The sequence below is a fragment of the Schistocerca gregaria genome, chromosome 2 (assembly GCF_023897955.1).
Source record: "Schistocerca gregaria isolate iqSchGreg1 chromosome 2, iqSchGreg1.2, whole genome shotgun sequence".
NCBI lineage: Eukaryota > Metazoa > Arthropoda > Insecta > Orthoptera > Acrididae > Schistocerca > Schistocerca gregaria.
In genome coordinates, this window is record NC_064921.1 from 520477800 (window position 1) to 520505668 (window position 27869).

The following is a 27869-nucleotide window of genomic DNA, read 5'->3' on the forward strand; positions in this document are numbered from 1 at the left end:
CTGGTCTCTATCCACAATGCTCCTGGGGTTGTATCAACTACCAGCTTCTCCTCAGAGTACTGTGCAAAGAGAATCATTTTGCACACTGAAGTATGATTTATCTGTGAAGAACACATTCCTCGATTCAGTCAGGGCCCACTTTTGATGTTGCCGACTCCACAAAACATGGTCCTGTCTCTGTGCTGGAGTTAGTGGGGTGCACATGGGCGGACATCTGGCAAAACATCTGGCAAACAGCCCTGTTGTTCTGAGCCTCTGATGCACATATGTGAGGAAAGAGCTGGGCACCTGCAAGCTCTGCAGCCAACTATCTTGCATGTGTACTCCACCTGTGTTGGTGAGCTATGGTCAGACACTGCTCCTGCTGGCCTATAAACAACAAACACCTCATGAGTCTTTAAACTGTTGGCAAAGCCTCTAACTGATGCTGTGGCACATCCAAGGATACTGAGACTTCAATCTATGTCCGGCCTGCTTCCAGGCAACCGAGTATTCTACCCCACAAAACAGGCTCAAAATGGTGTCTTTGTAGCATTACGTTGTCAACTTCACCAAGAGACTACACTCTGCTCACTATGAACAGACAAAAAAGACTGAAATATGAGTGGTCTCATGCACTGTTTGTATTTACTTCTTGGTTACATTAGAGTAAGCCTTTCCTACACAGAGAAAACCAGTAGGTTCCACATCTAAATATTTACAATGATTGCTCAGCTTTTCTCTTTCAATTTTTTGGATTATGCTGAACAGTTGGACACCGTGTCCATCTTTCCCCATGACTATCTATCTTTTGAGGGGGGAGGGGGGGGGGGACATGGCAGTATGACCATGGGCACCCACATGGCGTCATCCTATATCAACCAATGGCCATCCAGAAGATCCCTTTCTAGCCATTCGAAAACATAAACCATTGTCTGGATCAGGTCACTGGCTGGCTGCCAGCTGGTCAACTACCGGCCAACTCATTCAGCAGGGGCAGGATCACCTCCTCGCCACACCACAGAATCCATGCATCAATTGGAAATAAAGTGTTAATTTTGACAGCAATTTCTTCCTGGGCCTGATCAGCCTGCCATCCCATCCCACACAATGGCCAATCAGCCTCCTGTCAGCATAGCTACCCCACGCCAACAACAGGTATGGCTATAGCTTCACGATGTGGACCTTTGGCCAAGACACATTATCTTCATTCCTCCACCGCCATAACACCTTCTCTCCAATATGCTTCACCTTGTCCTCCTAATCCCAGCATGTCACGTTCATGGTTGTTGAGCTCCGTCTCTCCTCCTTACTCATGCAGTCTACTAACCATGAGAAGTACCTGCATTTGGTAGTTGTTATCCCTTCATACTAAAATGTCTCTCTCATGCTGTTTGGCCACCCTACAGAAGACACATCTTAAGTGACAAGTGATCCCACGCCCTGCATGCTGAAGGCCTTAGACAGGCATTAGCCCCCCCCCCTTTTCCCCTCCCCCTTCCAAACCTTGCCAGCAATCAAACTGTGGCATATCCACACATGCTCCTAATACTGTGACCACCCCATCAAACAACTATGAAAGACCACTACCCTCATGATCCAGAATTACTCCAGATTGGAACAACTTAACCATATCCTTTGTCTTATCTTTCCATTACCTTTCCTTGGGCATGGAAATGAGAAACATCATTCACACAATCCTTTCTACCCCACTCAAAGTGGTACGCTAACACCAAAACAATCTATAAAATATGCTAGTTCATCCTTAGTCACATCTGCTCCCAACCACATGCCACATGGTTCATACTCTTGTGGAAGACACAGATGCAAGATCTGCTTGATGCACTCATCCAGCAAATTCTATTCCAATTCAGTCACAGGCACATCCTATCCCATCAGATTTGGTAACGTCTGCACAACATATGTATTTGAATTAATGAGCACACCATCTGTGTCTTCAACCTCCCCTCCCCTCCCCAGTTGCTCCCTCCTCCCAAACATCAGATCCTCTAAATTAGACTGATGGTGGTAATAATCCAAGTAACACATCCTAATATCCTATGATCCTCCTGGATTCCATTGGCTCCTGTCCAACACATACCGCAATTTCTGTTCATGTGATAATCCCCTCCCTTCTGTTTTGACTCCTCCTCCCACCTCTCTCCTCTCACCCACTCCACCCATCACAACACCCCCCCCCCCCCTCCCACACCAATCAAGCTAGTTACTTTTTCACTTTCCATTATTTATATTCCACCAAGGACTTTCGCAATGTCTTCATTAACAAATCCAACTAGTTTAATACAAGGATATCTTCATAAGTGGTATAAAATAAGACAGTAGTGTAATTTGAGCTCAACATACTGGACATGGTTGTAAGTAGAGGATACCAAATGAAGAACAATCAATTTTTTTTTTTTGCAATTCAGTATCATTTACGTAATTCTTCAAAATTATTTCCACATCAATCAATGAATTTTCTACATAATTCATTATACTACTGTCCTCCATGTGAGTTCTGGGTAATTAAAATATTCATTTTCCCAATTTTCAGAAGTTTTTTCTCCCTTTCAAATCATATTCTGTTCAGTTAAGTACTCACTTCTTGGAAACACAGCCATCTCATTGGAGAACATTAAAACTAGAGAGAGACCGGTCAGTCATTCTGAAATGTACAGCACTTAATATTCTGAACATTGTTTTTTACTAAGATGCTGGGGTGCTGTTGTGGTGAAAGAACCAACTCATGCATCCAAAAATTTGTTTGTTGTTGTGTTTTTTGTCAAAAGATTGGGTTAATGCAGCTCTCCAAGCAACTGTATCCTGTGCACACCACTCCATCTCCAAAACTACTGTAACCTACATAAATTTGAACCTGCTTACTTACCATGGCCTACCTGCAAAAGCCCCCCCCCCCCCCTCCTCCCCTCCCCAAGTACCAATTTTAAATTAATAGTGTTTTGCAATTTTTATGATAGCAAGAAATTTGTTATTTTTCTGCGTAAAATCTGAAGATGTCAGTTTACTATTCACAACTGGCAATTATTGAACACTAAAACTACATTTTGACTTCTAATCTCCTAAAGGCTGAGGTTCGGGCATAATCTTAAAATGATAGTTCAATTACTGTGTAATGAACATCAATGTGTGGATGAAAATCAACAGGAAATTGGGCAGAAAACAACACCAAACTGGAAACAGGTCTTGATGAAAATAAAAGCTTTGGGGAGGGGGGGGGGGGGGGGGGGAGGGAAGAAGACTGACAAATGTGGCCAAAAAAAAAAAAAGTTTGGCAAAAAAACACCAAATTCAGCAAAGAAAATGATAAATTGGCAAATGCACAAAACTGGGAAAGTAACTGGTAAAAACAACACCAACCTGGCAAAAAACGCCAAAATTGTAAAAACACCAAATTCAACAAAAACACTCAATATGGCAAAATGTCGAATTCGACAAAAAATTCACAGAATTTGTGAAAAAAGCAGAAAGGAGGGCAAAATTTTGCTGGCTAACGACCGAATTTGGCAAAAACAGCAATAAATCTGAGAAAAATTATGCTAAGTCTGCGAAGAAATAACACTGAATATGTCAATAAACAACACACAATACGCCAAAAAAACACACAATACGCCAAAAAAACACACAATACGCCAAAAAAACACACAATACGCCAAAAAAACACACAATACGCCAAAAAACACACAATACGCCAAAAAAACACACAATACGCCAAAAAAACACACAATACGACAAAAAAACACACAATACGACAAAAAAACACACAATACGGCCAAAAAACACACAATACGCCAAAAAACACACAATACGCCAAAAAAACACACAATACGCCAAAAAAACACACAATACGCCAAAAAACACACAATACGCCAAAAAATAACACAAAATACGCCAGAAAATACAACAATTTTTTCCTGTTCCTATTTATAGCACCACATTTTAGAAGTTACTATTCTTTTCTTGTCTGAACTGTTTCTTATCCACATTTCACTTCTGAACAATTCTACAAACCAGACAAATACCTTCATAAAAGACTTCCAAACACTTAAATTTATATTTGATCTGAACAAATTCCCCCTTTTCAGAAATGTTTTCTTTGCTATAACCAGTCTAGATTTCAACCTCTCTACTTTCACCATCATCAGTTATTTTGCTGCCCCAATCGCAAAAATCATCTATTACAAATTGGGTCTCATTTCTTAATCTGATGGCCACAGCATTCCCTATTTGTTAATGTTCATCTTATAATCTCATTGGAAGATGCTATCATTTCTGTTGAACTGTTCTCCCATGTCCTTTGCTGTCTCTGACAGAACTATAATGTCAGAAGCAAAACTCAAAGCTTTTATTTCCTCTCCCTGAACTTTAACCTCTTCTTCAAATTTTTCTTTGGTTTTCCTCACTGCTTGCTCACTGTTTAGATTGAATAACATCAGCAAAAATCTACAACTCTCTCTCACCCACTTCTCAACTCCTCCTTTCCTTTCGTGTGTCTCTACTCTTATCATTACAACCTGGTTTTTGCATAAGTTGTAACTAGCCTTTTGCTCCCTGCATTTCAAAGGCTGTATTCCAATAGACATAGCTGAAAACTCTCTCTGAGTCTACAAATGCTATAAATGTGGATTCACCTTTCTATAACATATCTTCTAAAATAAGTCAGTATTGGCTCTCATTTTCCTACATTTCTTGAGAATCCAAATTGATCTTGGTCGAGGTTGGCACCTACTACTGTTTCCATGCTTCTGTAAATAATTCGAGTCAGTATTTTGTAGCCAAGACTTATCAAACTGATAGTTCAGTAATATTTACACATTTCAAGCCTGCTTTCTTTAGAATTTGAATTATTACATTCTTCTTGAAAACTGAGGGTATTTCATCTTCCTCAAAAACAAAAACAAAATTACACCATCCACACCAAGTGGAAAGGTTATGCCATGACTGGCTCTCCCAAGGATATCAGCAACTATTATGGGGTCTCTTCTACTCCAAGAACCTAATTTCGACTTACGTGTTTCAGTGCTCTGTCAGATTTTTCCCACAGTATCATGCCCCCAACTTATCTTCGTTTATTTCCTCTTCCCTTCCTACAACATTGCCATCAAGTTTATTTCTCTTGTACAGCCCCTTTATACGTTCCTTCCACCTTCACACTTTCTCTTCTTTGCTTACCACTGGTTTTACATCTGCGCTTTTGATATTCATGCAGCTGCTTCTCTTTTCTGCAAAGACCTCTTTAAATCTCCTCGAGGCAGTATTTATCTTACCCCTAATTATACATTATCCTACAGCCATGCGTTTGTCCTCTAGTCATTCTTCCTTAATCATGTTGTACGTTTTGTAAATCCCATTTTTAGACATCTATTTTCTTTGACCTGCTTCATCTGTAACATACTTAATTGTCTCCTTTGTCTTCTATTGTGTTCTTTTTAGTCCAGTGTTGCCTAATGGTCCCATTGAAATACTCAACCTCTGATTCCTTCAATTTATCCAGGTCCCATCTTCTTTATTTCCTACCTTTTCAGTTTCTTCACTTTTAGTCTGCAGTTCATGACCAATAATTTTGCAGTCAGAGACCACATCTCCTCCTGGAAATGTCTTACAATTTAAAATCCAGTTTCAGAATTTCTGCCTTGCCATTATATAACACAGGCCAACAATGGGAAAACTTTTTTTGCTGAAAATACCTTATTCTTATGTTTTTTAGGGTAGGAAATCCAAATGATACTTAAAAACTGTATCACCCACCATTTCTTCACATTTTACAGTTAACTTTATTAAATAAAGCGATTTTATAAAGAATATAACAGCTTTTATATAGTTAAAATAATTTGAAAGGAGGTGTAATGAATGTAGATGACATTGGTAGCACTGCTGAGAAACCATTTGCTGGCAAAAAATGAGGTCGATTCTATTTTTGTGTAAACAGATGGTGTTTTGTTTACTGTCAACCTAACCTCACTTTCCCATTTCTTGTGCATGTGCTCAGTAAATGTCTAATCATGGTTCTAAAAACTCTGCTAACAGTTTTTGTTATATTTGAGGTGAATTTGAGATTAAAAAACCCCAAAGAAACATTACAGACTTTGTGAAAAGGGTTTACCTATCATACTTTGAATCTAAGCTTGGTGATCAAGATAAATCTTGAGTGTCGCATAAGGAATGTTATGTATGCATTGAAGATCTGAGAAAATGGTCCAAAAAGGAAAAAAAAGCCTTTAGATTTGCTATTCCTATGATATGGAAGAAGCCAAGAAATCGTTCCAATGATTGCTACTTCTGCAGTGTTAATATTACTGGTCATAATTCAAAAAACAAGAATGTAATAAGCTACCCTAACCATCCATCCACCATCCAACTAGTAGGGCACGGTGTAGATTTACAGGTTCCTGAACCACCAGATGACTTCTATTCTATTCCAACGGAAGTATTTTCTGAGGTACAATCTGATTCAGATGAACCAGATGATGATGAATTCCATTGTAATACAAAAAGTCTAGAGCCCAAATTGTTTACTCAGACTGAGCTTAATGATCTGGTTAGGAATCTGACCTTAACAAAAGAAAAAGTTGAACTGCTTGGTTCTAGATTAAAAGAAAAGAACTTTATTGGCAGTTGGAACCAACTGTATAGAAAGAGAGAGCAGCAATTTTCCAAGTTTTTTCGACAAGAAGGTGATACAGTGTACAGCTCAGACATTCCCAGTCTGATGAATGAGTTTGGTACTGAATACAAAAAGGAAGACTGGAGGCTGTTTATTGATTCATCCAAAACTAGTGATGGGAAAACGCAACCTAGGCAGCTGAACACCAACATGATGGGGGACTACTGTTGGTCACTTCACCAAGAAGTTCAGTAAGCGACTTATTGTAGAAAAAGCTACACAAGAAGCTTCTAATAAAAAAGAGAAAGAAAATACAAAGCTGACAAGTGAAACCTCTATTAACACATATCATTGTTTTACGTAGCTTACTCTAAATACAAACCATGATTATGTTGTAACAAAGCATTTCATTAATTTCCCCCGTTTATCGTATAGCATAGGGTTTTTATACTATATAATACAAAGCATATTGCTCGAAAACTATGGCTGATACAAAAAAAACTAAGGCTAGATTTGGATTCAGCTCATAAAAATCTATGAAGATCAGCTATCAAAGTAAAAAAATTTCAAAAAAAGTTTTTCGTTGGCCTGTGTAATCAGACTGAAACCTTCAAGTGTCACCAGGTCTCTTCCACATACACAACCTTCTTACATGTTTCTTAAACCAAGTGTTCGCAATGATTAAATTATGCTCTGTGCAATATTTTACCAAGCACGTTCCTCTTTCATTCATTTCCCCTAGTCCATAGTCCTCTACTATTTTTCCTTTTCTTCATTTTCTGGTTATAAAATTCGTCACCTATCACAAATTTTCCTCCCCTTTAACTATCCGAATTATTTCTTTTAGCTCATGATACATTCTTTCAATCTCTACACCATCTGCAGAGCTAAATGACACATAAACTTCTACTATGGTGGTGAGTGTTGGCTTTGTATCCACCTTGGCTGTGATAATGCCTTTGTTATATTGTTCATAGTAGTGTACTGATTGCACACTTTTACTTGGTTCCTGAGCACAGGGTGCTGGGAGTGAAAGCTTGCAACTGGCTCATTGCATACTGGTTGCTGAGACGAGCCCTGCCTACTCCTCCAAGAGCAGGCAGCTTACAGTTTATAAAAGGAATGAACATGCAATAGGTTAATGTGTCACAGAGGTGACATTAAAGTTGATGGTGAGTCACTAGCAGAATCAGCTATGGCCTATTCGCTCACTTTTGTAAATAGTATTAATAGTCACAACACATAACACTACACATGGATCAACGCTATATTCACAATGGCTGGTTATGGCACACAATTCTGATTTGTAGCTAATGTTGTCAGTGATTGTAAACATTCCAGCATGGCATGTTGTTGTTGTGGTCTTCAGTCCTGTGACTGGTTTGATGCAGCTCTCCATGGTAATCTATCCTGTGCAAGCTCCTTCATCTCCCAGTACCTACTGCAACCTACATCCTTCTGAATCTGCTTAGTGTATTCATCTCTTGGTCTCCCTCTACGATTTGTACCCTCCACACTGCACTCCAATGCTAAATTTGTGATCCCTTGATGCCTCAGGACATGTCCTACCAACCGATCCCTTCTTCTAGTCAAGTTGTGTCACAAACTTCGAGGATGCACCTACGACAAGTACTCGAGCAGTTGGACACGACATGGGGGTCATTCACTGGTTACTCTGGGAGGTTTTGAGGGATGTTGTCCAGCATCCATTTGGTTTCCACCCTATCCAAGACCTCAATTTTGTGGCAAACTATAAACATAGGCTAGGGTTTTGCTCATGGTTTCTGCAGCGTGTTGCACGAGATCTCGACTTCCCTGCCATTGTGCTGTTTATCAATGGGTGCACCTTCCATCAGGATGGCCTTTACAATACTCAAAATGTTAATTAGTGGGCAAGGCGAAATCCTCACATCATGTATGTCCACAGACACCAGGAACAATTTTCGCTCAACATTTGGGCAGGCATTGTGGGTGACCATCTGATTGGGCCGGTCTGTCTACCTCCTTGACTTACGCGGGCAAATTAATTCACTTTTTGTAAGGAACTCTACCTGGCCTGCTGGAAGATGTTCCACTGGACATACGGCTACGCTTGTGGTTGCTGCATGATGGGGCACCTACACATAACAGTCATGCTGTGCGCAGATATTTAAATGAACTCTTCAATGGCTGGGTAATTGGCAGAGGTCCTCATAGGACATGGCCCCCATGATCAACAGACCTCACACAACCAGGCTTTTTTCTGAGGGTATTCTTCAAGGTTCTTGTTCACCCACCTGGATGCGAACCACCTAGAAACAAAGAGGAATTAATGGATCGCGTACAACATGCCACCAATCTCATCAGGGCAATGCCAGAAATCTTTGAAAGAGTTCAGCAAAACACCGTTCGTCATTACCAAGCTTGTGTTGAATCAGAGGGTTGCCAGTTCAAGCACTTACTTTATGTAGACAGTGTCCTAGCTACAGAAAAGGCCCTTTTCAGGGCCGTTACAATTTGTAAAATACTTTCTGTATGCGAACTAACAGCCATTGATGGGTTTGTCCCAGCTATGTCTTATCATGAAACTACAATGGATGTGTTGTGACCCCAGTGGATTCGCCTCCAGGACCCCATAGTCGAAGGCTGGCATGCTACCACTGAGTGTACGGGCCACCTTGGATACATCGCGATCTGCAGCAGGCAAAGCATTTGCAGTCATGCATTGTCTAGAGCATCTGGCAACATGGCAATTCCACAGCCAATCAGAATTTGTGGCACCAAATTTCCATAGTTTCAAAACTGTGCGTTGTCGATGTGCACAATAACAGTAATTTTGATTCCTACTGGTGTCAGCTATCCAGGCTTAAAATTTTGTGACACAATAACTCTGTACTCACCTGAAATCTTTTCTTCAACTGCATAGATAGTCAGCACGTAAACTTTTACTACTGTGGTGGGTGTTGGTATCTTGTCAATTTTGGCTATGGTAATGCATTCACTGTGCTGTTTATGGTACATTACCTGCACTGCTGTTTCCCTAGTCACTATTAGCTCCATTCCTGAATTACCCCTATTTGGAGAAGGCAGAGAAGGAAAAATAGTAGGTGAATACAGACTGAGGGAAAGGAATGAAACAGGAAGCTGCCTGGAATAATTTTGCACAGGGCATAATTTAATCATCACTAATACTTGCTTTAAGAATCATGAAAGAAGGTTGTATACAAGGAAGAGGCCTAAAGTGTGTGTGTGTGTGTGTGTGTGTTTGAGGTTTACGGGTGCTAAACAGCGTGGTCATCTGCGCCCAAGCGCATAGAAACAGGAACACAGGCGGTGAAGGGACGAAGACGGACGCCGAACAAGGAGAACGGCTAAAAGACACAGGCCTGACGCAGTTCCAAATGCGCACATACAGAGGCAAAACAAGAGGAGAAGAAACACACTAAAAGAGGAAAGGAAACACAAGGAAAAGAGAACAGATACCGAAGTGAAACAAGGAGGTAATCGTGACTGGAGGACCTCTTACCTAAAAACTGGGTGAGCCAGTCACCCAGCAGCACATTAAAACCTTCTCCCTAAAATCCGAGGCAACAGATTGGACAGGACACAAAACCGTAAAACCTTAACCACAGTTGCTGCGTCGTCTTGCAAAATAGAGGGCAAATCCGGTGGCAAGGAAACCACCGCCCTCTGGTCAGAGAATAAAAGACAGTCAAGTAAAATGTGGCGGACAGTAATCTGGACGCCACAAGCACTGCAGATTGGGGGGTCCTCCCGCCGGAGTAAAAAACCATGCGTGAAGGGACTGTGTCCAATGCGGAGGCGAGTGAGGAGAACCTCATCCCGCCTGTATGACTGATAGGACGTATGCCATGGACGCGTAGTGGCCTTTACCAGACGCAGCTTATTGTCAGAAACTGCCAACCACTCCTCTTCCCATTGATGCATAACACAAAAACGCAAAAGGGAGGTTACAGCATGGAGGGGGACGGCACATTCAACAACGTGAGGGAGGGAACATGCATCTTTGGCAGCCATATCCGCCAGTTCGTTTCCCCTAATACCCACGTGCCCCGGCACCCAGCAGAAGGAAACCTCCTTCCCCTGCCGTTGCAGGTGGAGTAGGGCATCATGGATGTTCTGGACGACCGTATCCGCTGGGTACAAGTGTTGAATGGTCTGAAGGGCACTCAGGGAGTCAGAACAGATGAGGAACTTAATACTGGGAACACATCTCATCTGCTCCAATGCCCGCAATATTGCAAACAATTCGGCATCGAGGATGGTAAACACCGCAGGAAGCCGTAACTTGACGACTCGATCAGGGAAAACAACAGCACAACCAACAGTGTCCCCTGTTTAGAGCCATCTGTGAATACAGGTACATGGTCCGGATGCTGGTTTAAAATATCGTAAAATAAGGAGGTAAAAACAAACGCCGGAGTGCAGTTCCTCCGGTTCTCCGACAAGTCTAAAAGGATGCTGGGCCTCTGGAGCAACCAGGGAGGCAAGCGAGTAAAACCTTGTCATTGGGGGGCCACACGCTCCACACCAAGGGACTCAAGCAAATGCTTGGCACGAATCCCAAATGGTTTTGTTGCCCTGGGACGATTGGAAAAGAGACGTTCCATAGGCGGTCGGGCAACGGTAGGGTACGCAGGGGAGGTAGGACAGGCAAGGAAATGACACACCCGTCGCACCATGAGGAGTTTCCGCTGGATGGCGAGCGGCGGTTCCCCTGCCTCAGCACACAGGCTGGGGATGGGACTGGTACGGAAGGCACCAGTGGCCAGCCTGATACCCTCATGGTGTACTGCGTCAAGGATCTTCAGATACGAAGGCCTTGCTGACCCATACACGGTGCAAGCATAGTCAAGACGCGATCGGACGAAAGCCCTATAAAACTGCAGCAGACGCGCCCGATCTGCTCCCCAGGACCGATGGCTCAGACACTTCAAAATATTCAGTGCCTTCAGGGCCCGCACCTTGAGGTCTTTAAGGTGAGGCAACCACTACAACTTGGAATCAAAAGTGAGGCCCAGGAACCTCACAGTGTCTCTAACAGGAAGAACGGTGTCCCTCAGACGCAATTCAGGGGAGGTAAAAGGACGCCGAGAACGATTAAAATGAACACACACAGATTTGTCTGCAGAAAAGGTAAAACCCGTCTTTGCAGTCCATGCCTCTAAGCGCTTTATCGTAAGGTGCAACTGGCGACTAGCACTGACAAGACTGGAGGAAGAACAGAAAACAGCAAAATCGTCCACAAACAAGGAGCATTGGGCAGGACTCCGGATAGTGGACGTGATACTGTTAATAGCAACGGCAAAGAGGGTGACACTTAAAACGCTGCCCTGAGGAACACCATTCTCCTGCACGTACAAATCCGATAGCACATTACCAACCCGATACCGAAAGAGGCGGTGAGAAAGAAAGGACCGAATGAAGATGGGGAGACGGCCACGAAAGCCCCACTCATGGAGTTGACTGAGGATAAGGCGGCGCCAAGTAGTGTCATACGCCTTATTAATGTCAAAGAAGACCCCTAGACAATGCTGGTTACGTAGAAAGGCCTGCTGGATGGCGGCCTCAAGCAGGGTCAAGTTGTCTATAGTGGAACGACACCTCCGAAAGCCACACTGAGAGGGGCTAAGGAGCTGCCTGGTCTCGAGCAGCCAAACCAGGCGGCGGTTGACCATGCGTTCCAACGTCTTCCCAACACAGCTCGTCAAGGCAATACTCCGATAACTACTGGGATGCGTTCGGTCCTTCCCTGGTTTGAGGAGGGGAATCAAAATTGCCTCCCTCCACGAGTCAGGGTACGTGCCAGATAACCATATCATATTGAAACAGTTCAGGAGAACTTCCTTGGATGGCAGCGACAGGTGCCGCAGCATGCTGTACCGGATTTGATCATGACCAGGCGCAGTATCATGAGCCACAGACAGCGCAGATTCCAGTTCCCACATTGTGAAGGGGCAGTTATAGGGTTCAGAATTTAGAGACCGGAAGTCCAAGTGACCCCTTTCGACGGCAGTGCGGTAGCGGCAGAAATCTGGATCACAGTTAATAGTGGCGGTAGATTCCGCAAAATGCATGGCCAGTGTCTGGGCAATGTCTCTCGGCGCCGTGAGGAGACACCCCTGATGCAGCAATGCCGTGACAGGTAGCTGGCCGAGTTTCCCGGAAATCCTCCTGATGGCTTCCCATACTTTCGTAGAACTAGTGGAGCGAGAGATGGAATTCAAGAACGATTGCCATGACCGTCGTTTGCTCTCTTTAATCGCTCGCCGCGCTCTGGCCCTTGCCACCCGAAAAGCCGCAAGATTGTCAGCTGAGGGACGGCACTTGAAGCGGCGCAGTGCTGCACGGCGGGCGCGGATGGCTGAGTGGCACTCAGTGGTCCACCAAGGGACAGGACGCCTCCTGGGATGACCGGATGATCGTGGGATTGACAATTCAGCAGCATGAGAGATCACGGCTGCAACATGGTCTACCCATTCGTGGACGCTGGCACGGTGTTCCAAAACAGCCAGTTGGCTGAAAAGTGTTCAGTCAGCTCTGCAAAGGTGCCACCGGGGCGGCACTGGTAATGCCACAGCCTCATCCAGGAGGCGAATCCAGAGGGAAGTGGTCACTAGAATGGAGGTCAGCTGCAGCCTCCCACAGAGCAGAAGCCGCGAGTGCTGGAGAGCAAAAGGAAAGGTCAATAGCCGATGACGATCCGGAAGCAGTACAGAAATGAGTGGGAGCACCAGAGTTGAGGAGGCACAGTTCTTCAGACATCATGACGCTTTCCAGAATGCGACCCCTGGGGCAAGTAGTCGGAGAGCCCCATAAGACATTATGAGCGTTGAAGTCCCCCAGAAGAAGAAACGGGCGAGGGAGTTGGCTAATAAGGTCCGTGAGAGCCTCAGAGTCTATCGCATCCGGAGGTGGTAAATAAACAGAACAGACTGTGAGCCTCCGACCCACAAGAATGTCAACTGCAACTGCTTGCAAGTCGGTGACGAGAGGGAGCTCAGATGAGGGGTGCACATCACGGACAAAAACCGCAACACCACCCTTTGCCCTTTGCCCCGTCAGATCATCTTTTCGATATGCGGTATAGCCGCGTAAAGAAGGAGAATCAGTGGCCCGAAAATGTGTCTCTTGGATACATAAGCACAAGGGGCACTCTCGTATGAGGAGTTGTAATTCGGCCACATGCGTCCTGAAACCATTCAGGTTCCACTGTAATATGGGAGCCAGTGATCAGGGTGGCTGAACTTTCACCCTGCCTCTGTGCTTTGGAGGAGAGACCGTACTGGCCGGAGATTTATTCCTGGGGCGAGAAGATCGCCCCCGGTCGACATCAATGTCCATAAGATCCGATGACGAACCACGGGAGATGTCAGACAGTACGATGGCATCATCATCGGACCGACGCTGACTAGTCTCCTCAGGTGGCAGAACCTTCATCTTCTGAGGCTTTGTCTTGGGGGGCTTGGAATGCAGAGCCTTGTCAACAGTTGGAGGTTGACTCGCCTGGGCAGAAGGCGCCATATGGGGGGAGGCTGGAAGTACCTCAATGTCAGCAACCACGGCCTTGTCCGATGTAGCGGGGAGAGCCGCAGATTGCAAAACAACCGCAGCAGCACAAGTGCACTGGCAAGCGCAGGTTTTAGTGCTAACACTAGCAACCTCCGTTTGTGTAGCAACAGTGGCCAGTTGTACCGGTTTTTTGAGAGCGGAAGCGAAAGATGTGGAAAACACAGGAGGTTGCATGGCCTTAAAGATCTTCTTGGCCTCACCATAGGGGATGCGCTTAGATGTTTTAATCTCCTGTACCTTCCGCTCTTCGAGATAGATGGGGCAGATCCGGCTCCAGACAGGGTGACTCCCAGAGCAATTCACGCACTTCACAGGCGATGAACAATCGGCTCCGTCATGGGCAGGCTGACCACATTTACCACACGTGGCTATCCCATTGCACCCCAACGTAGTATGCCCAAAGCGCTGACATTTAAAACAGCGCATTGGGTTGGGGAAATATGGCCGTACGGACAAACGTAAGAACCCCGCTTTAACATGCTCCGGGAGTCTCGGGCAACTGAATGTGAGAATAAACGAGTCAGATTTGACGAGGTCCCCATTGACTCGTTTCATAATGTGCTGCACGTCAACAATTCCTTCGTCAGCCCACTCAGATTTTAGCACGTCTATGGGGATATCCACCAAGTCCCTACACGTCACAACACCCTTACTATAGTTCAAAGTGGAGTGGAGCTCGGTCTCGACAGCGTACTCTCCTAGACAATTTGCTTTCCGAAGGGCAGCGACTTGACGGGAACTAGAAGTTTCAACTAACAGAGTCCCATTGCGCAGTCGCTTTACAGATTTCAGTGTTCTTGCAATTCCCTCAAGACCCTTGTGGATGTAAAAGGGAGAAACCCTCTCAAAGCTACCCTCCTTCCTTTTAATAATCAAAAACACATTCTGATTATCAGCATGTGCTCTGTTACTGCATTCTGTTAAATCTCTAGCAACACCAGGCGCTGGAGGACTCGCAGCGCGTAGCCGCTTTTTCGATTGGGTGTGTTTTCCTACCAGCGGCCCACCCAAGCCACTGGTAGGGGGAAATGTAGAGGTCGAAGGGTCCATTGTGGTCCCACGAGCAGCTAGGGAACTAAAAGTCCGCTCAGACAGAGCCCCGTGTGCCTGAGTAAGCCTTACACAACTGGGGTGCGGCAGGTGCCCCAGAGGTTGCCCGCTTGCGACTGTTCCACCCCAACAGCCATGCATCTTCTAGGCGCGGAGCACACCGAAAGATTGAGGGGTTTTTATAGAGGTTGGCCTTCCTCGCAATCCAGGCGGTCAAGCCAAGATTACCATTCCCCGCAGCACACAACATTTCACCGCCGCGCCGTACGGTGGTCGCTGAAGCATGTCCGGGGGTTACGGTGACAGGACACTGGCGGCGCAGACCAGTCCCCAGCTCAGGACCCCGGGGTCGCCAAGCCCGTACTCAGCAAGTGAATGCTGAGCCCCTGGGGGCAAGAGGCCTAAAGACATGTGAAGGTTTCAGACTGATTATATAATAGTAACATAGAGATTTTGGAACCAGATTTTAAACTGTAAGACGTTTCCAAGAGAATATGTGCACCCCAATATAATTTACTGATTATGAACTGTACATTAAAACTAAAGAAATTACAAAAAGGTAAGAGATTAAGGAGTTGAAAGAACCAGAGGTTGTTCAGAGTTTCAAAGGGAGCTTTTGGCAAAGACTGACTGAAACAGGGCATAGGAATACAGTAAAAACAAATGGGTAGCTTTGAGAGATGAAATATTGAAGGCAGCAGTTGATCAAATAGGTAGAAAAAAAGACCTAGTAGAAATCCTTGGATATCACAACAGATGCTGAATTTAATTGATGAAAGCAAAAAAAGTGCAGCAAATGAAACAGGCAAAAAGCAACACAAACATCTAAAAAATGAGACAGAGACAGTGCAGAAGGTCTAAGCAGGAATGGCTATATTAAAAATGCAAGACCATAGAAGCATGTATAACTAGGGAAAAGATAAATACTGCCTGCAGAAAATTTGAAGAGACGTTTAGAGAAAAGAGAAGCAGCTGTATGAACATCATGATCTCAGGTGGAAAACCACTACTAAATGAAGAAGAGAATGCAAAAAGGTAGGAGTAGTAACACAGGGGCTATACAAGGCTGATGAACTTAAAGGCAATATTATAGGTAGCGAATAGCATGTAGATAAAGATGAGATGGGAGATTCATATTGCTAGGTAAATTTGACGGAGTACTGAAAGACATAAGTTGTAACAAGAGCCCTGAACTACTGACATCCCTGGGAGAGCCAGCCGTAAAAAACTATTCAATCTGGTATGAAATACCTACGAGACTGAAGTAATGCCCTCAGAAGGGAGAACAGATAGAGGTACTCGAGGTACCCTTCACCACACATCGTCAGGTGGCTTGCGGAGTATGGATGTAGATGTAGATGTAGACTTGAAGAAGAATGTAGTAATTTCAATTCCAATGGAAGTAGGTGCCGTCAGGTGTGAATGTACCCTAATTATCAATTTAATAACTCACATCTGCAAAATACTAATGTGAATTATTTACAAAAGAATGGAAAAACTGGCAGAAGGTGACACCAAGGAAGATCAGTTTGGATTTCACACAAATGTAGGAACACACAAGGCAATACTGACCCTACAACTTTTCTTAGAAGATAGGTTAAGGAAAGGCAAACCCACATTTATATACTTTTTGTAGATTTGGAGAAAGCTTTTGACAATGTTGACTGGAATACACGCTTTGAAAATCTGGAGGAAGCAGGGATAAAAAATAGGGAGCAAAAGGTTACATAAAACTTGTACAAAAACCAGATGGCAGTTATATGAATCCAGAGGCATAAAAGGGAAGCAGTGGTTGAGAAGGGAATGCGACATGGTGTTCAATCTGTAGATGGAGAAAGTAGTAAAGGAAACCGAAGAAAAATTTGGAGTAGGAATTAAAGCTCAGGGAGAAGAAATAAAAAATTTGAGGTATGCCAATGACATTTTAATTCTTTCAGAGACAGCAAAGGACTTGAAAGATCAGGTGAATGGAATGGACAGCGTCTTGAAAGCAGGATATAGCCTAAGATGAACATCAACAAAAGCAAAACAAGGGTAAGGCTAAATTACATTATGAAACAAGACACTAGAGTAGTAGATGAGTTTTGTTATTTGTCTGGCAAAGTAACTGATTACAGCCAAAGTGAAGAACATAAAATGTAGACTGACAATGGGTGGAAAAGCATTTCCAAAGAAGAGAAATTTGTTAACATCAAAGATATACATTTAAGTGTTCAGAAGTTATATCTGAAGGTACCTGTATGAAATGTAGCCTTGTATGGAAGTGAAATGTCGACTCTAAATAGTCCAGCCATGAAGAAAAAAGAATCTTTGGAAATGAGGTATTACAGAAGAATGCTGAAGATTGAGTGGGTAGATCACGTAACTAATGAGAAGGTACTGAATGGAATTGGGGCTAAAAAGAACTTGTTGCACAACTTGACTAAAAGAAGAGGTCATTTCATAAGACTTATGACTTGTCATGGAATGACCAATTCAGTATTGGAGGAAAGTGTTGGGGGCAGGGGGGGGGGGGGGGGGTTAAAAATCTTACGAGGAGAGCAAGAGATGAATTCACTAAGGTTCAGAAGGTTGTAGGTTGCAACAGTTATTCGGAGGTGAAGACGGTTGCAAAGAATGGAGCAGCATGGAAAGAGGCAGTCTTCAGACTGAAGACGATGATGACAACTGATCTGACTGGAAGCTCTGCTCTTCCGCTACTGCATTTCACTAATTCCCACTATATTTAATCTATCCATTTCCCTTTTTAAATTTTCCAACCTCTCTCCCTGATTAAGCAGAGTAACATTCCACACTCTGAACCATCCATGCCATTTTGTTTTTCTTGATGATGATATTCTGAGTCCCATGCCCATGCCCATATAAGGAAATGAATATTACAATAATGTAAGCAACATATTATTGAATTAAACAATGGAAACTCCAGGGTGGAATATCAAAAATTTAAGGAAAAGCTAGATGGCTGTTTACGATAAAGATGACATGTTAAGTTGCAGACATGCACCATTAAGAGACACATAAACATTAGCTTTCAATCCCCCCCCCCCCCCCCACACACACACACACACAACTGTCTTCTCCTGCAGATCAGACCAGAATGCATTACTTTTTTTTCTTGATGCAATAATTTACCAACAGCCATATGTATTGTAGAAATTTATTTTTTGAACTTCTTATATGCTACCAGTTTCGCATTACATTCAGTATATAGCGATTTTACAACTATGATGTGTGGGGCCTGAAGATGGCATCAATGTAATGCCGAAACTGGAAGCATATAAGAAGTTCATAAAATAAATTTCTACAATACATACAGCTGTTGGTAAATTATTGCATCAAGAAATACATGCCAACCATTGTCCCACAGTCCATAATGAATCAACAAAGATTAAAAAGAATGCATTCTGGTCCAAGCTGCCACAGGAGACAGACGTGTGTGAGGTGTGCATGCTTGTACGTTTGTGTGTGTGTGTGTGTGTGTGTGTGTGTGTGTGTGTGTGTGTGTGTGTGTGTGTGCGCGCGCGCGCGCGCGTTTGCATGTGCATGCGCACATTTTCCTCTTATTTTTAAGGTAAGCTACAACAATTGAAGGAAACTCCTGGGTGGATCTAAGTGTACAATAAGCAAAAGGCAACCATTCACCTATAGTGAATCAGTGTGTGTAAGACAGCACCACTTAACAGGAAAAAGCATTCACACTAGTTTTTGAGCACTAGCGCTTTTTCTGGCAGTAGTACACATGTAACCACAGTAACACTTCAATGCACAATCCTGTGACTCCGGTGAGACTGATTACTGATACTCCTCTTTGAAAGCAGTTTCCTCAGCTGATGGATGTGGGGAGGGAATATGGAAGGTGGCAATGAGAGGGTAGCCAGAAAGAGGCACACATTTGGACAGATGACTCTGCAGCCACAAAACAGGACAAAAGGAGTACAGAGGGTAGAGCACAAAGACATAGCAGAAGAGGAAGTTAAAGGAAGTGGTTGGGGGGAGGGAAGGAAGAGAGGAGGAAGTTGCAGATGAAGAAGGAGAGAGGGAGTGGAGAGCGAAGGAAGAGAGGCAGAAAAGGGTGAAGGGAGAGGGGAGGGGGGAGGGAGAGAAAGAGAGGGAGAGAAAGAGAGAGAAAGAGAGAGAGAGAGAGAGAGAGAGAGAGAGAGAGAGAGAGAGAGAGAGCTGTGCCCACATTTGAGGGAGAGGGGAGGACAAGAGGGGCGAGAGAAGGCAGTGCACGGTCTGGATGGGAAAAAGAGGTGTGAGCAGAAGAGAGAAGGAAAGCAGTAAGGTGGCACTGTAGGGACAGATTATTATAGGTTTAGGCCAGGGGACTGTGAGAATGCAGGCATGATGCAGACATAATTCCCACCTGCATAGTTCAGAGATAGTTATGCTGGAAGGGAAAATCCAAATAGCCTGTGTAATGAAGCACATATAGAAGTCATTTGTGAGTAGTGTGCAGCATGTTCAGTACCTGGATGGTTAACTCTGCAGTTTGGCACAGTTTAGCGTAGAGTGTTTAGGTGCATATACAGTTGGTTACTTACCTCATCCACACAGAATGCCGAACAATATTTGCAGCATAGCTGATCTTAACAAGGCTGCTTTCATACATGGTCCTGCGTTTGATTGGACAGGAACTGCCTGTGACTGGACTGTGGTAGGAGATGGTATGTAGGTTGGCATGAAAGAGAGCTTTTGCATGTGGGTCAACCCAGGCAGAGTGACCCATGGGGTTCATGATGACCCATGGGGTTCATGATGATTGTCATACCTCTTTCAATCATACTCCCAATTCTGCAAACTATGGGTCATTTCCTGGTGATCTTCACATGTGTAAGATGTGTTCCATACACTCACCCACCACCTCCTACCACAGTCCAGTCACAAACATTTCCTATTCAATCAAACACAGGGCCATGTGTGAAAGAAGCCATGTTATCTATCAATTATGATACAATTACTGTACAGAATTCTACAGGTGCATGATAAGTAACCAATTGAGTACTTGCATTAATGACCACTGCCAAACTGTGACAAACAGAAAACTTTGCCAACCAGCTGCCAAGCATCCTGTGCACCACTACACAAATGATTTCAACAGCTGCTTTACTGTACATGCCATTTGGATATTCCCTTCCAACACTACTTTCTCGGAACTACCCAGGTGGAAAATGTCCCTCCACCATACCCTGTGCTTTCATAATGCCTAAACCTCTGCTAACCTGTTCCCACTACCTCACCTTATTTTTTCCCTTCTCTGTTCTGTCCACACCACTCCTTTCCCATCCAGATCATACACTGCTCCCCTCCCCCCCCTCCCCCCTCCAAATGTGGGCACTCTGTCTCTCTCCCCCCAATTGCTACCCCCTCCCTTTTCCTACACCTCTCCTTTCTCTCTTCACTCCGTAGCTGCTGCTTCCTCTACACCTCTTCACAACTTTCAGTAATCGAGTATATTGTCTCATTATGGCTACAGGAGTGCATGTGTGTGACCTTTTGCTCAGAAAAAATGTAGTGCTCAAAAAGGTAGGGGGCAAAGGCAGAGGGCAGAGGGAGTAACAATGGAAAACAGGTAATGCACCATTGTTTCTGATGATGAGCTCTGCACTCTAGCCCCAAAGGTTCATTATGTGCTCACCAGCTGTCATGTCGTCTTCTGCCACTGGGGTCATTGCTAAAGCAGAATGTATTCTGTAGAGCAAAAAGGATTCTGTAAATGTATGACGTGCCTAAATATTGGGTGCACTCACCAGATGAGAATGATGTGTTGGTCAAATTCCAATCACTATATTATTACTGGAAATTAAATTGAAGGGAAAAATAATATTTATCCAAAAGGCAAGAGTTATTGCTACTTATGGTACATACAACTTTTTTTTTGGGGGGGGGGGGGGGGGGGGTGGCAGCCTATGGGACCACCTTCCTGTGGTCACATCCTGCTTTCAGAGTCACATTTACGTTACACACAGTACCATAAGTTGCTCTCACAAAGTCATACACATGAACTATCCATTTTTTATTAATTGAATGCATCTCCATGGTGATAAAAAGGTATAATCTATCAAAAAAAAAAAAAAAAACAGTGGGAAGAATAATAAATGTGACTTGTTACACTAACTTGTGTTTTCAGTTGATAAATGAATAACTACAAAAATGAGTATGGAGAAGCAAAGATAATGTTTCTACTGAGGCAACTTAATGGAAGTGACTTCAAATGGTACAACATAAAGTAACAGACACTTCTGAATTATCAGCACAATGTGAAGAATAAAAAATTCACCAATACAATTATCATTATGAAAGATGGAAATCAGTAAATTACAATGCATGAGTGACATATTTAGTGAAACTGGACACACATCTAAAGTTTTTGAGTCACTGGGGAAGATAATGGTAAGGTAATGAGTTGGCACAAACAGCAAAATAAATGACAGTGTAAACAAAAATTGAAATCTCATTACTATTATCAAAAGGTTAAGGATTTGATAATCTTTCCAAAGAAATGGGATTTCAAATTGAATACCCAAGGAAAAAGACCCATTATCAACTGATACAAAAAAAACTTACAAGGTAAGATGAATTCAAGCACTCCATAAAAGAAGACTAGATTTTCATATTTTATGTTGCAATAAACTACCAAAGCTGATAGCTATTATTGTTTATAATACATTAATTGTGTCGCTTTGTGTACTTAGACCAAGCAAATAAATATACAGGTTTCCCCATATAATAAACAAACTGTTAATTGTAAATGGGTACAGCCTTCACTTGCACATGTAAAAATTTCACAATATGAGATTAAACAGACTATGAAGTATCTAACACCAACCTGAGGTACGTTTCCTTTTTACTTTAAAAACATAACATTAAGTTTTTCTATATAATCAGACAGATAGGCAGTGTAAGTATCAAACATGTCAAACATCTTCAGAAGGCCACACTCAGAAGCATTTTCATACAGATGCACAATATTAAAAAATTAGTAAGATATAGCAAAAAGTTAGAAGCCAGGACAGAAACAACAAAGTGAAATTTTAATAACTGTAACTCCATCCTATGTCTGGAGTGCGGGACGTCGGCTGGTTGATCTCCAAAAATAAAATACCAACAGACATTATTTTGGTTTTATTTGTTAGGCAAACAGTTTCAACATTACATTATGTCATCTTCAGGCCTGCGTATATCGAGTAACCGTTGTGTTAGAAACCAATGCAGCACTGTCAAGTGGTAATGTGAATATTTTTTTCCCATGGGGATGTGCACTCCTTGGACAGCCATCAGCAACACAGCTTTCTGACAAGCACATATGCCTGTGGGGGAAAAAAAAAAAACTGGTAGCTTAACAAATAAAACCAAAATAATGGCTGTTGGTATTTTATCATTGGGAGCGTGAATTTTTTGTGATATGCTACTAATAGGTCAAAATAAACTAGATTTGCAATTTCAGATTACTGGTATCGTGCCATAATGTTAAAACACTCCTTCTGAGGAACAGTGTCATTAAAGACATTTTCTGCTGATATCAGTGCAAATTTAATGGTGGTTTATTTGTGAAAGCAGTTCTCAATGATGTGGTTAACTTTTGTCTCGAATGAGTTTTAAAAAATACTGTGTTCTATTTAACAAGGCCAAACATGGCAATTCGTGTAAGATTACTGAGAGTACTGTTGTTATTACCTGGAATGAACTCATGTCAGAAGACCTGAAAAGTAAAAACAATACTTCAGATACAGAACAATACAAAATATTCTGATGGGCAAGAACTGAACACTGAAATGAAATTGTTATCTATTTTATATTATCTTAAAAATATATGGCAAAATTGTAAATTTATGTGTGTTTATACTTAATTCAAGTTATAGGTTTATGCCTCAACAGCAACAGAACAAAACACACTACACAGTCATCCCCACATTTTTGTTATCAGATTCAGGAAAACCATTTTTGAACACCCTGACTGGAATTTACATTTAGTCCTCCTCAACAATATTAAGCTCTTTTTATATAATGAATCACCCCACCTGGCATCTGAAAAAGTTTCTCAAGATAAACAACAAAAATCACATAAAGAACCAGCACCACCATTTTCATCCTTTACCATTTCCAGTTCTGGTGTACTTTTGGTAAGCCACATCTTACCCAAGCTATTCAAACTCATATTAATAATTCCTAATTCATTACTCCATAAGCCACTCTAGCTTCCTCTTCAGAAACCATTTCAATCTACTTTTGATTTTATTTTTCTAGCACAATTTGCCGTTTTCTTTTCCTTGATTACCATTCCACTGTATTTTTTTAAATGCATTGTTTGATTCTTCTGATAGTTTTCATCCTTACAGCATTTTATTTGCTTAAATCTTTTTTAATTTGATTGTGTGCTCAATGTGCATCTTGTTAGCCTGTTGTGTTTTATAGAATCAGATTTATTTTATTTAGTGTTTTGTTGTTCCAAAAGGAATTATTCTCCTTGGTTATGAAAAGCATGATGTCAATTGCTTCCAATATTCTACTCTTTTCACATATGCATGCCATTTATGCATTAAAATCCACTTAAGTCTTCTAATTGTTAACATCCTCTAGCAGCGATGCAGATGCTGAGCTAGGAACAATAAAAAGATACAATTAAAGTGCCTGAGATTGCAATCGTTTGTGTGAGTTGCATTTGAGTGAGTGTGTGTATATGTGTCAATTGTTAGCGAAGCTTTAACTGAGAGATATGCTCTGTAGCAACTTTCCTTCTCATAATATTGTTGCATTCCATCCTGGATTTTCCACTGTTGGATTTAATTGTTAACATCCGATATGAATACCTTGATAGTTTCAGAGCGTTACGATCAGTTAGGATTGTAAAAATAAATCAATACCACAGAGACCGATATGATCTGATATAATTCATAAATATGGTTGAATTGAGAATTTAGTGCAAACCTTGTCCTATATGTACAGAATGTGTCATTTCATTAACAGTCACTCTCTCTATGCTTCCATATTATGAACTATAGTGACAACCATCAAATATCTAAGTGTAACAACCCAAAGAAAATTAAAGTGGGACAATCCTCTAAAAATAGTTACAGGAAAGGTAGACAGGGAGTCACCGGAAGCATTGTAAGAGGATGTAATACACCCACAGAGGTGTATTGCCCATGGCAGGTAGGAGTACTGCATTTTATCATGGATTCATTTGAAAAGTGTTAATCCAAATCCAGTGGCTAATGAGACAAGATGGGCAATGTATATCAAGGAGTGGCTTAAAATCAAAATGTATATATTCCAAAGAGTCAAGCAACCTATTCCTTCCTCAGTAGTCAAACCGGAATATTTTATTCATGGCTTTAATTTTCAGCAACTGTAGTATATATTTTTAGAATAAAATTCAGTTATCAGTTGCAAATACGCGTTTATTACACTTCACCAGGTCTGACAAACTAATTTGTCATCTTCAGAAGCTTCTTTGTAGAAGCATAATGCCATGATACATCCAGGAATGTACATATTGTATGTGATTATTATAAACAGATTTGCAGTAACTGAACCACAATTTTGTACGTATATGTCAAACTGTTGTTCTTGCCACAAGAAATGTTCCTCACTACTAGCACAACAGCTTACAATATATACAGATGTGATTCAGTTACTGTAAACTGTCAACCTGTGTTTACAATAATCACAACACATACACTTCTTGACATATCATGACATTACGTTGCTATGAAGAAAACATTGACATCTGCTCAATGAACACTAAGCTTCTGAAGATGACAAATTTGTTGAAACTGGTAAAGTGTAATAAAAATGTACTTGCAACTGATGACTGAATTTTATTCTGAAAAATAAAATAAGAGAAATTAGCCTTCATGTGGAAAAATACTTTAGTCACTCTCCCCACTGTAAAAAGCTTTTGCTGTCTGTGTTCTGTTAGTTAGCATAGTTTTTCTACGGCAGTTTCTGGAAATAAACATAGTATAGCTTGAAACTATGTCTACAATTATGTTTCACGCATGTCAATATTTAAAAAGTATAACCATTCAAATGGATATTTTTGGAAGTAGCAAAGGATGGAGGCAAAGAGACCTTAACTTTTATCCATACAAGAATAGAAATAACACAATACATGTTACTAGTTTAATATTTTCTGTCTTGCTAGGATGTCACAGCATGTTCAAATACACTTTTGAATTTATCTACGCTGATTAATCCTATGATTGCCTACAGATGCTACTCTATTGAAAAAGAACAAATACGCACCCTGACAAGTTAGTACGAAGTGAGCAACTACTATGATATTGCAATGAAATGACGTGGATGTAAACTAAATATTAATTTTCTCAAAAAAGGTAAAATTTGATCCGTGTGCAGCAATGAGCAATATCATAATATTATTCTTGGATCTGCAGCTGGATTGTGGAGTCATCTTTACAGAATATTTCCACAATCCAACTGGCCAACATCTTCAAGTGAGTAAGTTGTTGTGCAAACTTGTCGGCACTGAATTCAGACTGTGTGTGGCAGCTCTTTTATACACCACAGAAGGTCAACACAGCACTTGCAAGAAAATTTCATAACTACCCTCTGGCAGATGAGAACATATAGCGCCCCAGTGGTGGAGGCTGGTGAAATCAATAAATCACTATTCCGATGACTGACAAAATAGGGTTCCAAATCTTACTTAAAGGGTAATCCTTGTCTCTGTTTATGAGACTGTCAGACAGTCAAATTTCAATGGATTCTTTTAAGACATAGTCCCAGTACTGAGACACAAGGGCAATCATTTGTGTTTCTTCATACTACATTTTATGTCCCTTGATAAGACAGTGCTCCGCTATTGCAGATTTCTCAGGCTGAAACAAATGTGTGTGGCATTCGTGCTCAACACATTGGCCCTGAATAATACGAACTGTTTGACCAATATAAGCTTCCCAATAATGGCAGAGTATTTTCTACACACCAAGCTTCCTCAGTCCCAAGTAATCCTTTACTGAGCCAAGGGGCACTCTTAATCTTGGCTACCAGATGAAAAACACTTTTGATTTCACATCTTTTAAAAATTCTTCCTATTTTTGAAGATGTACTCCCAGCAAAAGGGTAGATAGCCACCAATTTACAAGTGTCTTCTGAAAGTTCCTCCTATGGTCCGTTTGTCCATATAGCCATTCTGCTTGAACACAACTTTTAAGATGATCAAGCTGTTGTTTCAAGCTTTCCACATCTGAAATGCATAAGCTCTCCTTGCCAATGTTTGCAGGACCCCCGTGTATTGGAACAATTGAAGTCAGCTTGATGCATGCAGGTAGAGGTAGGTGTGAGTGGGCATTCAATGAACACTGTGTCCTAATTCTTATAGCCGCAAATGATTGTCAAGTGGTGCACGGCAGAGAATGGAGACGTGAAGCTGCCTGGTGGATGAGCTGCTCGAGGTATCACCAACAATGAACAGACAGGGCAAATGAGCAAATAGGGGACACCAGACACTACAACCAACAAGGACACAACACGAGGCAAGCAAGCAAGAACTGAGGGAATAAACATGGTGAGATGACAACACAGGAACACTCAAAATAATGTCAGTATGTATGTCAACACATGGAACTGAAACGCACTATGGCCAAGATGCACATGCGAACTATGAGGAGTAACAGACTGCCGGAGTAGCACCGTGCAACCACCTAAATTCACGACCGCGGAAAATGTGACTGGCCATGGACTTCACATGGTACGGAGAGTGGCGCACTAACATGATGAGGCTCACAGCACAGTCGTGCACCAGAGCACATAGACTCCTAGCAGGTATCCAGGTCCATACCCTCTGGTGCGCATGCAGCTTCCACGCCTTCCAACATCAGATATCTCCCCCTTGAAACCTGTGTTTAGGGACAGAAATGCCCTTGACAGTGCTGTGGAGGGTGGGCATAAGGAGGGAACAGAGGGAGACCCTGTGTTGTCGACTTCCATTGGTGGGTTGCGAGGGCACTACGTGGAATCCATCAAAATGTCACTGGAGGGACAGGGCATTGCACGGCGCCTCCTATCCTTGTGGATGCAGGAAGGTGTATCACCATGCCTGCGGGGAGCTGTTGGCTGTCATCAGTGGGGCCAACTCGAGGGCCTCGTGCACACCAGGAGGAGGTGGGGGGTTGGGGAACGTGAGGTGCCATAGGTGTATGAGGCCGGAGTCAGTTATGGTGGTGGCGCTCAAGCCCCTTCTGTGTCAGTACCGATGTCACATGCTGCCCACGGGTCATGACTACTGTAGCAGCAGTCCAAGCAGCTTTGCCCCCATATGAGCAGGCCCACACAGTCGTTCCCAGGGTGTAGCACTGAGAGGGTTGGAAGCAGGGCTCAGAACTCAATGGCACCAGAAAGTGGAGCAGGGTCTGTGGTTGCCACCCATGGAGAGGTTCGCCAGACTATGACCATCAATCAGCATGGTGCGATAAGTGCTCAGGAATAAGGTGAGGGCTGATTTAGTGGCAGAGGATTCTACCGCTTTTATCAGCTGTTGTTTAAACATCCTGACCAGTCGTTCTGCTGTGCCATTGAAGGACACATGGATCAGATGTGGTGCAGATGTGTTTGAATCGTTGGCCTCACGGAATATGTGGAAGGAGGCTGCCATGAATTGGGGGCCATTATCAGAGGCCAAGGT

At 42.6% G+C, this 27869-nt stretch overlaps 1 protein-coding gene across 4 annotated transcripts in view; it reads right to left on the reverse strand.

Annotated features, from left to right (window-relative positions):
• Positions 1-27869, reverse strand: part of LOC126329815 (stimulator of interferon genes protein homolog) — a 372973-nt gene that overhangs the window by 306884 nt on the left and 38220 nt on the right. For all 4 annotated transcript variants that reach the window (XM_049996215.1, XM_049996214.1, XM_049996213.1 and 1 more), the window contains one exon: positions 22901-22925. In XM_049996215.1, coding sequence (XP_049852172.1) covers positions 22901-22915 — 15 coding nt within the window. In that variant the 5' untranslated portion in view covers positions 22916-22925. The remainder of the gene's footprint in view (positions 1-22900; positions 22926-27869) is intronic.